At 33.4% G+C, this 19,092-nt stretch overlaps 1 protein-coding gene across 2 annotated transcripts; it reads right to left on the bottom strand.

Moving 5' to 3' along the window:
* Positions 1-523: 523 nt before the first annotated feature.
* On the bottom strand, positions 524-18,603 carry Asx (transcriptional regulator additional sex combs). Of its 2 annotated transcripts, none has more exons than XM_088241792.1 (6): positions 16,039-18,603; positions 7,425-7,543; positions 6,136-6,602; positions 4,172-4,442; positions 2,702-2,809; positions 524-1,168 (listed from the first exon to the last, which is right to left on the bottom strand). In XM_088241792.1, exons 1-6 carry the CDS (start codon positions 18,446-18,448, stop codon positions 920-922), a joined length of 3,624 nt encoding a protein of 1,207 aa, XP_088097918.1. In that variant the 5' UTR covers positions 18,449-18,603; the 3' UTR covers positions 524-919. The 2 variants fall into 2 exon arrangements, with proteins under 2 accessions (XP_088097918.1, XP_088097919.1); XM_088241793.1 differs by having other exon boundaries at positions 2,702-2,806.
* Positions 18,604-19,092: the final 489 nt, after the last annotated feature.

Raw genomic sequence — 19,092 nt, 5'->3', positions numbered from 1 at the left:
ACTATAGTTGTAACAAACTTTATTATTTATCACAAAGTGAATACGAAGGGTGTTATAAATAATAAAGGACAATATCAAAATAAGAACACATTCTATTAAAAAATAATAGTTTTAATACTGGTTATTTTTTTAAAACTTTAATAATATTTAAATAAGCCTACAGCAATATTTAAAAAAATAATAAAGCAAGTTTAAACATAAAATAAATAACCTTATATTGCTCTTAAAAATAACATATTTTAATAAAGATACTTGTAAATAATGCAGTATAAAGAAACAGAGACATGCATATTGGTATACGGAATATTAACATAATGTTTACTTCAAATAATTTATAACCAACAAATGACATTTCTTGTATATTCTATATGACTAATCTATATGTATTATTTGAAAGTTTATTAGTGGTGGGCGGCATCAGCATCAGCATCTAACTAATTATTTTGTAAAATAAAATGTAAATCATAACAAAAGTTAAATTATATAAAATGTATGATAAAATTATAAAATGAAACCTGAATGATTTCCCTAAATTGCTTTTATTTTGGGAACATAAAGTACATTTGGTTTAAACCCAGTATTTAGTACGCTATAAAACTTTTAGTTGGTTGTGAAAACTTCGACATACATATCTTTACTTAAAGCTTAAAAAAACTATATTTATTTTATTTACAAAAGAAAACAATAAAAAATTATAACGTGATTTAACTAACAAATTTGGAGATTATCCACAATTATTCTAGTTCTGTACGTTCTATCAGTATGGGTTCGCTACACAGCTATTTGAATTCCACGAAACATGAAGGCATTAATATCCAGGCAATATAAGTAGAAGTATGCCAAAAAATTACTTACTTTTTATCTACATTATGACATAAATTATACATTTATTGGACATATAATATGGGACAGTAACATCTTATCTAATGAGACACGTAACACAAAGTCTAGAAGGACCGATGCAATCGTCGTGGCAAAATACTCCGCACTTCTTACACACTATCATGGCTCGGAGGTTACACGAACAGTCATCTCCTCGAGGCATGTTGTCCACGGGCCCCGCACCTCCCCCTGCGCCCCCTCCCCATCCGCGCCCCCGCCACTCCGCAGCACTGGCTGGCCGACTGTCTACTCGGCCCCCCTGCCCCTTGGCTACGCACATCTGTATCTGCAAAATACATTTCTTGCCTCAGTCTGCGTATCTTTTAATCTAAAATATTCTAACAGAAACATTCCTTCTTCATAAAAGCATTCTAAAATTGACAAGTAAACAGGATTTCCATGTTACATTTTGATTTAGAATTCATTAATCATCACACCATTTCCACAAAGGAGCAGGTAAAGAGGATGGAAAGCCACATACGTCTATCCTGACACACAGTCAATATAGATGCATGTGGCATTTCTCGCCGCATATTGTTGCCGGAGATACCAACAATTTGTACAAATATCAAACAACTATTTATTTTCCACTCTCCGTAACAATTATTTTTTTATTTTGAATCTTACATTAATATATTACATTCTGATTCACTCCAGAAGAAATTTCTAAAATATATTAATTTTAAACTTCATATTCCAGCTGCTTTATTTAATTATAATCAATTGTTGTCTTCAGCAAATCTTTTGAGACTTTCTGATAGAAGAATCCTAAATGACCTAATAGTACTTTTTAAAGTGATCAATTCATTAATTGACTGTTGGTGTGTTTCCGTGTACCCGGTCGACATACCCGCCACAGATCTCCTTTTTGTTCTGCAAGTTCTAGGACCAACTATCACATGCACTCGCCTATCCCTAGGCTCCATAGATATGGCAATCAGTATGAGGACAAGGCTGATATATTTGGTTCTGGACTTGATAGTTATAAAACGAGTCTGATTTATTTTTTTCTCTTGCAACATTATTCTTAAACTTTTCTTTATATTTAAAAATGTTTTTCCTTTTTTTGTTTTTTCATATTTATGTATTTATTTCGTTAATATTTTTGGTTGCTTATGTGTATTTACCTACTTGTTACTATTGTTATAGTTATGCAATTTTATAATTTTTTGTTATGTTTTTATTTACGTATTTTTAAATTTTTTTTTTTTTCATATTTATGATCAATATATGTTAAAGGCAATTTATGCCGTTTATGTAAAATAAATAAATATATTCTTATGTATGCTCTAATAATTACATTGTAAATATGTACATTATTTATAAACACTTATGTCTTGACCTTAAGTTTCAATTTTGATATTTTTTTGTTTATAGATGTTTTTTCCCATTTCATTATATTTTTTACTGCGTTTTATAAAATTTAATTTTGTAACTTTGTTTTTTTCTAAATGGGAGTCTGATTTTTTCATTATCTATGGTACGAGTATTATGATCATGTTCTAGTTCCCTTTAATATTTTTTTCCAATATTCTGTGTTTTTTTAGAGTTAATAATTTTATATATAATTATTTTAGTATTGTAAAATATTATGTCTATAGGGTTAGTATTTTAAATTTATTTATACTTTGACCCTTAAAATATTTTGAATTTCTGGTGACCAAATATATGTTTTATCATTTTTTCATCATCCATTCATTCCATGTGACCAAAACTTAGTGATCGTTTCGTAATCTTATCAATTAGATGTGTGAAAGAATTTGAATTTCTTTGATGAAATCAGATGACGATCAAGTTGAGATAAGAATTAGATAAGTACCAAATTAGGGTTGTTGGTCGGTGGAGCGCTAGAGGCACGTGGCGCAGCACCCGGTGTACGTTGGACCAATATGTACTGCCCCACTCCAGCTCCGCGGCTGTCTACCTGCTAACACGAAAATAATCTATTTTTACTCAAGAAAAAAACACAGTTCACCATCATTATTTATGTATTTGTTAATAGCCATGGCCAATTTGTACGACATAGTTAAAAAGTAATAAAATATAACAGCAATATTTTGAGTTTGTCCAAATTTTTGTAGACAAGAACTGGATTCAACTCCCTGGGGAGCTGTTTATATTAACATATTACAACAGAGATGAAGAATGTTTAAGAGAAGGTAATATAGAAGTCTAGGCATCTACAGGGCTTATGAGCTGTCAATGGCTGTTCAAGTGGCCCCTTAAATATTCCCCTTTCAAATACCATCCCTTTTGATTTACTTTTGTTCATCGCCAATTCGCTCTGCAGGCATACATCATACATTCTAGAGACTATTTTTTGCAAATCCTTGTTTCTGCTTGCTAACAGAACTGCATCATCAGCATAAAACAAGCAGCTTACTGAAAAATGATCCATTTTTGCTCCAATACCCATACATTTTATCTCTTTCATACAGTTGTCCATGTATAGATTAAACAACCATGATGACATTACACATTCGTGTTTCACGCCTTTTGAGATCGCAAACCAAGACGTGAATCCCCCATTAACTCTTACACACACTGAACTCTCCTCCAATCCAAAGGTGTATGTCCTTTAGGCAGAGATTAAAAAGCCTGTGCAGCCATGTGCCCACGATCTGGCCACCACTCTTCAGATATTCCACAGCGACCTTACCGTACCCAACGGATTTACCATTTTTATACTTTTCAGCGCACTCTTTATTTCTACCATGCTTATCTCACATGTAGTATCATCATTCGTATATTCCTCTGCACAACCAAACTGTTGCCCGGGGACACTTTCAGAACTTTCGTATACTTCCATAAAGTATTCCATCCATCTCTCTTTCACTCCTTTGTCATTCATTAGCATTCGGCCACACTTCCCTTACTCTTTCCCAGAATTCACGTTTCACATCTTCAACTAACGAATCGACTTGGACATATCCGATAATCAACATAATGCTCGTTATTCCAATCTTAAAGGTGATCCACATGAGTCTGGCGCTAACAAATTCCTACTCACTCAAGCACTCTACCATTCTAGGAGAGAGCACCGCCGCAACCCTCCGGTTTTAATTAACCAAAAATACTGTTATAGTATCTGAAAAACTATCATTATTTAGTGTAAAAATAGCAATGATTAATAACTAACAGCTTTTAGTCCCTATAATGAATTTATTTCAGTAAAACGTTTTTGTAAAACAACAGGTTACGCGGTAATTGCAGTATCACTGACGATATATTATTTTACATAATGTTATAATAACACACACGTGCGGAGAAAAGTATAAGGAAACATTACCTCAGGGTGTGGTAGTACGGCCATGTTGACAGGGATTCCCTGGTTGAAGACATGGCGGAGCATGAGGGGGGGTACAGGCGGAGCAGGGGGTGCCGGGGGGCGAGAGGGGGGCACGCGTGGTGTCCGGGGTCCCAGCAAGGAGGGCGGAGGCTTCAGCTGACACCTGAGCTGGTCCCTGTTGGGACTGTTCTGTATGACTGCCTGGCAGATCTGATAGCTTCTTTCGAGATTCACAGCCCCAGGAGGAGGTTTACTGCTTGATCCACGACTCCTTAATAAAAAATATAAAAAACATTATAGTGACATATTCATATCTTAAACACAGAGACCCCATGGAATAACAAGGTTCCAACTAACAATTTGAGTTTAAATAAGTTGCTGAGTCAAAAAAGTTCAATTTGCAATAGTCTTTATTCCTTTGTACACACTGACACCATAATATACAGGATATTAAAGGAATTAGGAAGCGTTAAAAGCTTTAACTGCATCCAATTATTCAATAGAATTTGTGAAAAAAAGGTTCACAAATTGTGTAAAAATGTTGAGCGCGTCGCGACTATCGGCGAAATAGCGAGGAGCGTGCCGGTATTTAAGAGACCTACGGCCGACATGATAGCTAGAGTGGTGAGGGTAGTACAATCCCCTCCACTCTGGGCCATTTGGCGCAGAGCTACGGCTAACTCGCCCGAGTCCAACGCTTAATAAGGTGTGTTTTTTGATCAGCTGAGCTCTGGTCTCTAAACAGTAAACACCGCATTTTATTCTGTCTCTCCACCCTGTGTGTGCTCCCGCTCTCCGGTCTTCGCTCCTCTCTGAACCACTTGGACCGGGTGGGAAGTCCTTTTCAGGGCTATTGAGGTTGACTTGTAGTCGGTGCAGTCGTACCTCTACCTTCCGGCTTTACCTTTGGCTCTGCTTGGGAGGGTAGCCTCCCATTTATGCCGAAAAGCCTGACTGTGGCAGATGTGGGCGACTAACCAGCAAAACATGTGGTTATGTATACGTTACATATGGCAAGGATCTTTTACATGTTAGTTTTAACATATCATAAGGAGATACGCTTTGTAATAAAACTACTGTAATTACAAACTAAATGTTATATCCTAAACTATAAAAAATAATTACATTTATCAAAAAGTGTTTTTTTTATTAACTGAAAAATTAAGATAATTCTACTCAACGTATTGCATATCCGATAAAATAGCCATAACAAAATACTCCAAATACATGCATAAACAAAATATTAATATTTAAAAGTGCAATTAACCTAGAAAATATGGTCACCATATATTAGAAGCTACCTACATTACTTAAAATTTGTAATGTATTTCAATTTAAAATCAATTATTTATCGTATATTTATGTATGGCGGACTCCGTGGTGCAGTGGTCAAGACGCTTGACTCACACGCCAAAGGTTCCGGGTTCGATTCCCGGTGAGAACACAAAAAATAAATGTGATTTTTCTCAAGCCTGGGTGTTCTGTGTGCAAAAAAACAAAGTCTACTCAAAAACTATTCTCCGTGTTAAAAATAAATAAATTTCGGCACGGGTTTTCCTAGCGAGGAATACATTGTTAAATCAATTACATAATGTATTATTGTGAAGTATAAAATAATTTTTTTTAAATGTCTTAAAAAATTTAAATTAATTAAAGAATTTTTTTAAAGAAAATCTCAATTGTCATAAAGACAATAGTTAAAATATGACATTATTTAAGAATGACGAAGTTCAGATAAGTATTCGTGTAAGTGTGTCATACAGCCATCAAGCGGGTAAATTGTGAAGCTAGAATTTTGGCAATTTTAGCATAAATATGAGAGTATTTTTTAGATTTTTTTTACAAAGTTAGTTTTTCAGTTTTTACTCTAATTTATTGGATGCGCAATACATTTCCAGCACAAGGACAATATGGTGGATTTAAACAAATAATTAAAATTATAAATGTAAATATATGTATGTCACCTGCTATTGCCAGAGGTGGAGTCCTTCGAAGGCATCTTGGGCTTGGGTTTGGGATGCACGGGTAGCGCTCGGAGCGCTGAACTGGTGGTCACGGCCAGATAGGGCAGCGCGCTGGAGGAGGCCACGGCGTGGCCGGTACCCGCGGCCGCCTCCTGAGGCAGCATGGCCGGGGCGTCCTGCGAGGCAGACGACACGCACACTATCGTGGTCGGGGGCATCACGCTAGCGGCCGAGCTCGCCCCCTCCACTGGAGTGAGAGTCACCTCCAATTCCAATTTCACCTGTCCCGTATGAACCAAACTCCCTTCTTTGTACGAAGAACACTTGTCTTCATTTTCGTTGAAGGTGGAAGAGTTGTCTTTTGAGGACCAATACGTATTACCGTTCTCTGAACTTGTTTCCCATTGTTGTATGGGAAAATTTCCTTCTTGAAGTCTCACTTCCAACTCTTCTTGCATAGGAATGATCTGAAAATAAATATCGTAACATTAAGAGGGTGCGCAATCTGACTTTTCTCCATACAGATGTATTCCTGTGTTTTCTCCCTGGATTATAATAATAGATTGATGATTTTTTGTACGCTATAGATATCCACCATTGGTGTGGCCTTATAGTTTTTTTTTATTTTTTATAAATTGTCTTTTATAGGAGCTAAGACCATTCAAAACCTCTTAAAACCGCCTAGTTATTTTCGAACGTACAGTATGCAAATACGATAACTATTTTTGAAAAAAAAACAAAATGTGCCGACACAGAAAATTTCTTTCTGATAATCTTTCTTTGATTGAAAATCTAAATCGGTTCAGTTTTAGGGAAGGGAAAGCGGGAATACGAGACCTCGATCTTATCAATTTTAGCTAGGCTTAATCAGTCCAACGTGGAGTTGCCTTTTTCGCAGTGTTCAGGAAGGCATCTGCGAGAGAGTGACAGAAAAACTATATTAAAATACCTATTCATAAACCGCTCCTCGCAGCATATCCTCTTTATGGATGTTTCTAAATATTGTATAAATAACATATTTCTATCTGTTACCAAACAATTTACGCATTGTGAAATGAAAATATCTCAACAGATGGAAAAGCTCATATTTCTATTGAGGTTTAAATCTAGTTTATTTATTTGAGGGTGAATTTTTTACAATCATATATTCTTTAAATTTATGTACATCATTTAGGAATAACTGTTGTCTAGATAAATTTAATTTTTCTTCTGATTAATTTATATAAAGCAAAACCACCAAATATCATAAATGTACATTTTCATTAAATTATAATTAGAAATAGGCTTACCTGAACATTGGCATTGCGTGGGTTAACAAAGGCCATCGCAACAGAACCCGCTTGTGGCATCCTGTCCATAGATTGAAGGCTAACTTCTTCTCCATGCTCGCAGCCCAGCTTCTCTCCATCTTTAATTTTGCATACAACAGATATTCAATGATCAGATATTCAATCAGCAATTGACGATTATTAAGAAATACAATTCATGCTTAGTAACACAATCATATAATAAAAATAAGCTAATTATTTTATTTATTTAATTTTACAATATATTTTAACACTTTTGGTGCATAATTATATATATATAGCTGTAAAACTATATTAACAATTTATAAAATATTTATATATTTCATTTGTTAATATATAAGATATCAACTCTGTGGGGCTTTAGTCCTGTTAAATTGTGCAAATATAAATAGAGTAGGTAAAATTTAAAATCGGGTTGTGGTCCTGTGGCTAGTGTCTCGGATTCATGGACCAATGGTCTGTGGTTCGAATCCCACTCTTCTCAAACATTATTTCCATTTTCTAATAGTGAGTTCTTTACAACTCGTTGAAAAATGGCTCTAAAAATTAAATATTTGAGTAAATCATAAGAACGCAAATATTTATTTTTTAAAAAAGGAAAAAAAAAAAAACATTTATTATCAATAAAAACGATACAATTATAAGAATATATGCATTAAAAAGAAAAACACATAAAACCCAAAACTAGGGTTGCTAACAATAGCCCTGGTAAAAAAAAAGCATATTAAAAATTGAAATTTTATTTATTTTATTTTTAGATGTATAGGTACGCCAAAAAGGCTTTTAAAAAAAAAACATGGCATTTCAAAAAAATTATGTAAATGATTTTAATATTAAATTAGGGCGAAATAATTGACAGTTTCTAGTGCTGCAATTTGATATGCTAATGTAAAGGACAGTCCGACAGATTGTTAAGTGATTTATACAATAATCATGATATTATTTCTTACCTGAGGTTTCAATCAATCCAAGCAAAGTTTTATTGTTCTCTAAGGATTCTAAAATAATGCATGGAAAGTAAAAGAATTTATTTTATTTTCTGAAATTTTCATAGCACAAAATGATTGTAATTAAAATTGAGTTTTTCCAGGAAATAATAAACCGGTTAAGGAGCATTTCTTGTAATTATCTTATTTTTGCACCACAGCTAGTTGCAGTAGTAATTCGTTGTGTAGTTATATAAACAGCACAGAATACCCAGGCTTGAGAAAAATCACATTTTATTATTTTTTTGTTCTCACTCGGAATTGAACTCTGAACATTCTGTGCGTGAGTCAAGCGTCTTAGCTATTACAACACAGAGGCCACCAATAATTTTTAAAGTGTGATTTAATCAGCTTTTATCGGTTGTTGAATATTTTAAAATCATAACTCGTACGATTTCCATAAACAAATATATTTATTTTATTTTATAATTATAATTAAATTTATAATTTAGATGATTAAGATATCTTTAATAATATGAGTATTTATGCCATTTATAACAATAATTAAACCATAATACTGGTTTACCTTCCATTCTTATTGATTGATTTCTTTTTATAGAATTTGTAAATAGAATAGAAGAGAGTAAATAACACTCATATAATTTTCATATATTTTAAATATATAAATGAATACTTCATTTATATATGTTTTAATGCTAAGATTTTAATTCAGACAATGAATTCTATACATTTATTAGAAGCAGTAATAGTGACTAGTTGTGTATTTTATAACTTAATAAAAACCTAAGATTGTTTCATTATAACCTCATTTCATAACCTTAACAAAAAATGGAACCCCTGTTGTCAATGAGATTTTATTTATTCATGCGGCAAAACAATTACGGGCGATTTTATTTTGAAATATATATGATAAATTGCAAATAAGTTTCAATGTTGTATTTTCACTCAGTAGGTACATATTGCCTTGTGCGACCTTGAACAATATTATGATAAGAAAACCAGTAGCTTATTTGATAAGTACTAACTTATTGGAGGGTATATTGTATTTCCTGTTAGACATGTTGCCCACGACTGTATTTGAAAGATTGGTCGTTATGAAAAAATTATAGTCAATTGTGAAAATACTGAATATAGTGAAAATGCCACCAAAGCGCTTTGTATGAAATTGGGGCTGTATTGCTGTACATATGTATACAAATTTAAGCTTTTTTTCTCTCTCACAATGTGATGTTAACCAATGTACATTAGAATGCAAACCAAATATCTTGTGGGGTTCATCTTATATATCACAGTTATTTAAGTAAATATGAATTAAATACAGGTATTATACACAAGTACTATTATCTGACTATAACAATATTTATGTTATTATTTCTTATTCTGCAAAATGAATCTTCCATCTCCCACTGCGCCTTGAGAAAATGTTTCTACATTTATTGTTGTACTGTCATTGAATAGAATGTGTTATTCAACTATCTGTTATTCCTCATGTATTGCCCATTGAGTTGATCTGAATGCCAATATTTTTTTTTGTAGTTTAAAAACAGTGTTGGTATGTATAAGTTGACCATTGTAAGAATATAAGATTAAAGAGGTAGGAAAGGTAAAATTGCCAGATAGTTAACCATCAAAACCTTGTCAATTCTGCTGCCGTGGCAGCTCATCTGATGGAGATTTAAATTAGTACATTACTGTTAAGTCATTTTCGTTACCACAATGGTTAACAAAATTTTATGTGATTTGTTTGAGGGGTCTTGGCATCGGTTTTCCTGACTAAAAATAAAAAGAGACATTGATTTATAAGATAAATATGTCCCAAAGATATGACAAGTCTGTAATCCAGTGGCCGAATATATCAGATTAATAACAATCCCCATAATGTGGTGACTGATTTGTGGAATTCTCATCTTTTAGAGAATGTGTAGAATAGTTGGTGAATTTAATATCTGGACAAAGGAGCCCAATCTCTGGGTATGGACTGAACAAATATTTTGTGCTGTCCTTTCTCATCGAAGAGAAGTAATGTTGCCTTTCTAACTCTTGGTGTTTTAATTGTCAAATGTAGTACTAACAATTATTTTACCGTGACTAGATTAAATTGAAGTAGTTAATAACCTTGAAATGAGCGATTTGCATGATTATGGAATTAATATTTTGGAGACTTGTATGAAGGGCGTCAGAATTTTAAAAAAATCAAATGATAATCTTAATTGATGTTTTTAAATTTTGATAAAATACTGTAACTGACAAAATTGATTTTTGTAACTAAATTAAACAGTTTTTGCTACTTTTGGCGTAACTGCAATTTGCTCATGAGAAAGAATGACAATATCCGACAAAAACCCTACATATAATTTTCCAAATACACAGTGAATGAAAGCAATAATATTAAATTAAATTCGCGGTTTATGAAATCGAAAAAATAAAGATACTCTTTTTTTGATAAAAAAGTATTTTTTTAGTATGAGCGAAACTGATAGGAAGACCCTCGGTCTGTAAAATGGTTTTCGGATATGTGGAGGGGGTGCTTCACTGTAATCTGGTGAGACCTCTCATTCCCTACTTCTAAAATAGACTTAATTTCCTACATTCTGATGGCACCATAGTTCTGGATACTTCTGTAGCTTACTATAGTGAATTCATTTTTTCAAGATCCTCCAAATAAACAAACAAAATGCGTGACATTCATGTGATCGAATAGGGGTCAGTTTTTCAATCTAAATTATTAATAACTATCTTTTTAAAAAAACTTTTACACTGAATGTTTTCCAATGAATACAATGTAAAACAAAAGAAAAGAAGCAAGACTATTAAATTACTTATTGATAAAAGTTAGTAGGTACACGTACAATGCGTAATGTTATAGACAATTTAATATACTAGACCAAAACAGAGATTTGATAAATCCTGATGGGTGAGTTAATAATAAAGTGATATTATTGTGATATGATCAGCGTGCTTGCCTACCATGCAAGAGGTCTCGGGTTCGATTCCCGACATGGTTGACATGAAACATTTATTTAAAAGATGTTTTTACACTACAATTTTTCAAAATCCCTGGACTGGCACATGAAGCGTAAGACTGACCATCTTACCTTCATGTAATAAAAATGATCGAGATGCACTCTGATTGATGTACCAATGCAGTGCCCTATGCAATATTAGGTGTAGAAATGGAATAATGATGATGATTATTGTGATTGGTCAGTGTCCGGGTGGGTAAAAAATACAATTCTTTATGCAAAATTTAATCGGATTCTAAAATAATAAAAATTCTATGGCTACTCTTACTTTAATATCCTTTAAAAGAAAATTGCACTAAAATCCACCTCGTGGTGCAGTGGTTAACGAATTCGCCTATCATGATTGAGGCCACAGCGAGGGGTGACTTTTTTATAGAGAAGCTACAGTTAGCTGAGTGTTCGTAAATTTGTCCCTACATAAGCAATATAAAATGGCAAGACTGATACAACATCATCACTCTGCTTCTGCTAAGGACAACATATTTAATTTTAATGAAAACTTTTACCAATAAAACCTATCAATATATTCATCACTCTTTTTGACATGACTTTGTATTGTCAAATGACTGAAAATATTTTAAAAATTAAATGCCGGTATATTTTTTCTTGATATGTCAAAGATGCCGTGTTTTATCTTAAATCAAGTGAGGAATCAACTGTAGGAAGTGAATGAAAAAACCGGTGATCATATGTTAACTGTATTCTGTAAAGGGAAAATAGTCATTTTTTCAAAAAGAAAGTTTTTAAATAATTTTTAAATGTTCAAGATATAAAATAAAGTTACTTTTTTGTAAGGAGAAATAAGTTGCTGTAATCTGCTAGTTTCTTATTTTACTAGGAACGGGCTGCATACGCTTTATCAATACTTGTATTTATTTTTTGAGTGAAATACAATAGTTGGCGAAAATGTTTATTTTTTCCATAAATATTATTAGCATAAAACATTAATATCGATAGTAAAATATAACAGTACTCTGTCCATAATCGTTTATATGGACCATTTGCCATTGGATAGAAGCCCCAGATTGAATTCCTGGGATGTTCAACGTGAAACAATCATTTAAAGGGTCGTATCACACTGTAATATTTTATCACTATTAAACTAGCACCTGAAGCGTGAGACCGATTGCCTTACTTTATAGTAAATGGTTGCGATTAGCTGCATTTATTTTATTTTACAGTATGTTACGTTCCACCAGGTGCGGTTAAGGCTTTGAAGATGATAATTTTTATAAAAAAAGACATTCGAAATCAACAGTTTATAACAGATTTTTTATTTCAAATTTATATGTAGAAAAGATGCATGAATGCACAAAAATATTTTTTTAAAGCGGTATGGCGTTTATCCTCCCTGCCTACTCTTTTGTAGAAACATTACGATGGCAATATACTAAATTAGTTGATAGAGAATTATTTTGTAATAGTACAGGGTGAGCCTTAACTTGTTGACAAGTTGCCTGCGGGATGGCGTTAATTTCCCATAAAATGTTTTGTTTTAACTGATTTATTGTTGTTGGATTGTCTTCATAGACTCTTGATTTTAAGTATCCCCAAAAAAATAATCAAACGGACTAAGATCCAACCTCCGTGGGGGCCACTCAATGTCTCCTTCTCGTGAAATGAGTTTCCAGGGGAACATCGCCTTCAAACGGTCGACGGTCGATATCATTTGGCTTCAATTCTTGCGTCAGCTGAATTGAATGCTTATAGATGTAAATCATGCCGTAAAATTCTTTAAAGTGGTCATCTTGTTGTTTAAGGCTTGGCTTCTCTTGCGAGTCGATTGTTGTGGATTTTTCGTTACGGATTCACTAACACGCTGAATAACTTCTGGTATCCTCGCTAACTTTGGGTGACTCTTATTTATTATTCTTACTGTTGAGCCGGTTGTCTCGAACATATTGATCCATTTCCGAATAGACTTTGCACTTGGTGCTTCACTAATGTCTCGTAAACCGAAGTGAGCACGGTATATTCGTCTCGAAATCGTTACAGAATAATTGTTTACATAATATGCGCGAACACAAAACGCGCTGCTATTCCGTGAATGGCTCCATGGCGACTAAAAACTCCACAAAATAGCGACACATAACACTATCCCCCCCTATTATTGAAAAAATAACGACACAAACCGCGAACACAGTTAAGGCCCACCCTGTATATTCGTGGATGATTAAATATTGATATTTTTTAATAAACAAAAATATAGGTATGCAGTTATTGCAAAACAATGCGAAAAAATAATTTTTATTGATTATTTGAAAATTACAGTTTTTATAATTAAATTTATTTCCAGTCATTAAAATAATTTTTATTTCGATATTACACGCTAGGCTAAATTGGTAAAACTGACCCTTGCTTTATCTCGGTTGCAGGTGTTCATTTTGCAGCCCATCTAGACTTTTATTTAGTAAAATAAGGACTTATTTATTACAATATTTGAGTTTGTCCAAATGTTCGTAGACAAAAGACTGGATTTACTTATTAAACTTATTTATTAGTTCGCAATAAAAAATAAACTGTCGCGCCGTTTCCCTGAAAGGGTAGACAGAGAGGATAGAACGCCACACCACTCTGTCTGCCTACATACAATGTATTAACAAGTGTAAAAACTAATAATAAATTATAATAATAAATTTCTTTCTAATAAATAAAAAAAATATATTTCATTGTGCTCATTATTTCCTTATCTGTACTATGTGATGCATAGGGCACCGAATTGGTCATATAATTGCAGCGTAACTTTATCATTCTTGTTACATGGGAGTTAGGTGATCATTCATGCACTTCAGGTGCCAATCGAAAACATGTTAACTCCTGGAAAAGTTAATCAATTGCAGATAAGTATAAATGAGACTGGATATAAATAGTGTAATGGTTGGCGGGTTCGCCTACTACGCTTGAAATCTCAGGTTCGATTCCTGGCAGATTGGATATATAATATAGATCTCTAGACTGCAATATTTTTCGGACTATAAGATCTACTATTTTACTGATGATGTCCGATGCTTTTTATTGTCTGCAAAATACGGTATATTGGACTGACACCCAAATTTATTTTTAAAACAAATATTTGATTTCTCATTATTTTCCTAAATCTTAAAATTTTTAAGACCATTTCCTTAAAGTCATAAATTTTTTGTGCTGGAAAAGTTGGAATCGAGTTGTGGTATTTCAACCTCAGACCATTGATTTGTGAGTCCACAACATTACAATTGGACTATTAATCATTTAATGTATTATTTCCTCGTATGTTCTTTGTGCAGCTTTTTTGTTAGTTTATGTATGTAACACGAAATATCGTGGTATTTAAATAGTATAAACTAATCCATACACATTCTTTACATTTTACCTATATTTATATTTTAGTTATAATCATTATTCTTAAAAACAGCATTATTTGATTTGAACAAAAAAAAATCTTTTGCGTAAAATATTTTGTACGTTAGTGTGGAGGATGCTTTATAATATATTGGCCGGGGCAAAACCAAAAATGGCCGACATTTAGCATGCACTGGGCTGGTGGTAAAGCAGTCAGTCTCGATGAATATACTTTAGGTAGAGTATTTTACTATCCCTTTCTGCAGATCTTGTAAATAACTGAATTATTCAATAATTATTGAAAAATGTAGAATGCTAAAGATTTTTTTAATTAATAGGCAAAGAGGCACATTATTACAGTGATGAATGGCACGGAACACCAAAGCTTGAGAAAAATCACAATTGATAATTTTAATCTCACTGGGAATCAAACCTGGAACCTCTGAGTCTTAGCCATCATTCCACAGAGTCTGTACATGATTCTTGGTTACAATACACATAATGCAAAAATATTCCACGGTGTATGGTTTGTTGAAACAGCAGACCATCGCAGCCAGGTATATAGTTATGATTTATATATTGTATAAGTGAGCTAACAATATTTTTTGCAAATCATTGTAAATATTACTTTCGGTTTAAAATAACATTGATTGGGATTGGGAAGCAATTTATTAAATTTTTAGTTCTTGGAATTTGAATTAATATTTTTTTGCTGCACAGCATCCCTGAGTTGATCCAATCAAATAAATTTAAACAACATTTTTCGTTTATTTCTTTTTACTTTTCTCTATTAAGAATTTGTTTGCGACCACAGCTAAGCGATAGAAGATACTATTTACTTATAAGTTTATATGTTTTTTTTTTAAATCTGCATAAAAAAACAAGAAATAACATGCATATAGGGTGTCCTGTTTCCACCGTATAATAATGGTACAAAGAAAATTTCAAATAAAACAAAAATAATCAATAAACATTTTATTTGTAACCCCACACAGAGGATATTAAAAACTACATATTATAAAATTACCATTACTAGACAATCAAAACATAACACCCTGTATACCTTTTCAAATAAAATTAGGAAAACAATAATTTGTGAATCCTTTTGAATATATTTAAAAATAATATTATTAAGAGTTTTTAATAGTAATTATAATACATAATATTGTATGTGTACGGAAAGCTATACAAAATATACATAAATAATAGTGATACAACTAATAACAGACTCCGGAACAACAATACAAGTCAATTATTATTCTACATTTTGTTTAACAGGAAAAGATAAACATATTAGGAACATACCATCGGATTTATGTACAGCGTCAGAATCTAATAGAAAAGATTGGGCATCATTGAAGCGATCTTCAGATTCCATACCCAAATCTTTATCGTGGAGTTTCTCTGGTGAGTTCTGCGAACATTCCTCTTCAGAATTATTAGAATAATCAAGTCCATCCATATTAACATCATCATCTTCCTGTTTTAGTATTACAGAGTTGGGTTGCAGTTGGGCTACGCCTTTGTTGTATAAATCCATACTTGTTGAATTTTGGTTTACATAGTTATTGTCACTAAAAGAACAATGATACTGTCCTATGTCACTTTGGGCACAATGCTCTTGATTTGAATGAGGTTCTTCACTAAAACCTCTTTCTACATTTTTATCAAAGTCATACACTAAAGATTGATTATCGTTTGTATTATTGTTGGGAGAGTTGGGGTTACACTTGAAATCCGTTTCTTCATTTGATGCAGAATCACTACTATTTTCACCTAAGGTTTCGTCTTTTGAAACGAGAAAAAACTCTGACGATTTACAATTATTAGAAAATTGTGAAGTACTTTCATTAAAATCTTCATATTGCTGATTTTGTACTTCATCTGATATAAAAGGCTCACACACTTCCGATTGTTCTCGATAATTAGTATCGAGGATATTCGCTTTAGCGCAATCTTCTGTTAGTACCGATGCCTTATTAACTTGGGTATCTAACTCCACACTGTGGGTATCAAGTTCCTCGCACATTTTAATTTTTTTGCTATCTGCAGAGGTAAAAGAATCAGTAGCTCTTTTATTTATCGAGTACCCCTCACGTTCAACAGACGCACTTATTAAATGTTCATCTCTATCTACATCTTCATCGTCTAAACAAATTTCTTCGTAACATTCTTTGCTTTCTTTGGAACTAAGGGATTGAAACATAGACGGAGAGTCTTCTTTTACTTCCTGGGGGTCTTCACAACATAACATGGGTTGAGGATTTTCTGCATCCGATTGTAAATTACTCGAACACGGTGCTGGTTCATCACTCTCACATGTTAGAGACTCAGTCCCAGCATCAGTAGTGTGGCTGGGGTCACTGACTATACTATCATTCTGGTCTATATTCAAACAATCCCCTCCATCATGGATAGGTACAACAGGTATACATAGATCTTGCTGCATTTTATATTCCGACTCCGGCGAAGTATTATCCGGGAGCAGTAACGGGTCGACTGCTGGAAGTGTATCTTCTGTTTTGAGAGATTCTGCAGTAGACAGGAGAATGGGTAAGGTACTAGATGGGTCCACATAATGCGAAGTAGAAGGAAGAGAGACGGCATATTGAACTTGCAATCTATTGACTTTGCTCTTCAGCGGAAGCAAATCGGGTATAGGACCTGGTTGTTTTCCATTGTGCGAATTATAGAGACTGTCCGTCGAGCCAGATACGTCAGTTTCCACTCTCGCAGATGCTCGAGTAACCGCTCCCACTGTTCTCAGCCGCTTGGGAACTTCTGAAGACTTGTTGGAATGTTTGCGGTGAACCACTGTGCTGCTGCTAGTAATGGATGCGGTAGGTCTTAATTTGATGGTGGTTTTAAGAGACGGCCTATCTAAGTCGTATGGCATCGATGTTTGTAAACTTGAATTACGTTTTTCTCCCCATATAGGCTCGAAATGTTTTAGTTTCCACGGATCTAGTTTACTTTTTTCTTTTTCGGCTTCAGTTTTAAGTTTCTGTTGATTTTCGGGGGTGAATTCTCCTTCCGAAAGGCTGTCCTGCCACTCCAGACATGCTCTAGCGAAGAATTCATTATTCAAACTGGAAGAATTCAACCGACCGGATGTGCCGGGGCGATCTACGCTGGGAAGAAGTTGGCCTAGCTTATATTGGTATAAAGATGGGAGAAGTGAGAATGTATGCTCATTGAGTAGAGCTCGTAGATTAGTATTCACAAACATAGAATCTGGAGTTTCTAAATCAATGCATCCTTCTTTAGTTTGTTGAAGTTGTGCAGCGGTAGATAACTTCTTCCCGTATCGTTTTCTGGGTTTTATACTAAATCCAGGAATGGAAGCTAGAACCTCTCGCATTGTAGGAGTCTTAGTAACCTTCTTGGAGGGTTCGTGAGAAATAACATACTCGTGATGTCCGTCCGGTGGTTGTGGTGGAAGAGGTTTGACTATTATTCTGGGTAAAGGACGGGAAGAACTGTGCGTTCTTTTCCGTCTCCGTTTAGCTTGGTGTCTCAACGCGCGTTTTATAACTTTTTCACATGGCGTATCTAATAATGATTCGACTGGATAATTGTCTTTATAAGAAGTATCGGCACAATTTAAGTTTTTTGTGTCATCGCATAAACTTACATTTTCTTGACTGTCAGAATTCGTTTGCGATGTTTCAGTACTGTGATTTGAAATTACTACATTTGATGAATATAGATCCATACTCAACAGTAATATATATACAAAAAAATATATTATAAAACTGGTACCGAATTACATTGCAACCATAACAATACACAAAGCCATGACAAAGCCTTCCGAATCGAAAAATACCAACAAAACACAAGAATATGTAGAATGCACAGAAAACGTAAAATTCCAAATACTCGACCAAAGACATGTCATCCAAAATCCAAAGACCAGACATGCCAAAGACGACTGGGCGTGTTTTTTTAATCATTTTTATTTATTGAGTCCCCTAACAACAGATCGTACTGATAAATATTTTTATATTATTGTCCTCGAAGTTATTAAAAAAATATATATAAGAGATCTAAATTTGTTGCAACGGAGAAGGAAACCAGAGGGGGAAATCTCTAAAAAAATATCTAATAAAAAATTTTTAAAAAAAATGCATTTTTCAATTTTACTATTTTTTCCAGTACTTCCACTTTTTTTTTTTAAACTTGCATAGTTTACAAAATAAACATGTACTTCAGGAATGACTTTGGGGCTCAGGGAGTGTAAAATAAAGATACAGAGTACAAAAGGCATATATTACTGTTTTATGTATTTTTTTATAAAAAATGATAAAAAACGTAAAAATAAAATAATTTTTTAAAAGCTATACAAATATATAAATCTAA

This window comes from Micrasema longulum, unplaced genomic scaffold (genome assembly GCF_059751315.1).
Source record: "Micrasema longulum isolate JH-2025_06_02 unplaced genomic scaffold, ASM5975131v1 h1tg003078l, whole genome shotgun sequence".
In the NCBI taxonomy this organism is placed as follows: Eukaryota; Metazoa; Arthropoda; class Insecta; order Trichoptera; family Brachycentridae; genus Micrasema; species Micrasema longulum.
Note: the sequence above shows the minus strand (reverse complement) of the source record. Positions and strands in the feature narration are given on the sequence as shown.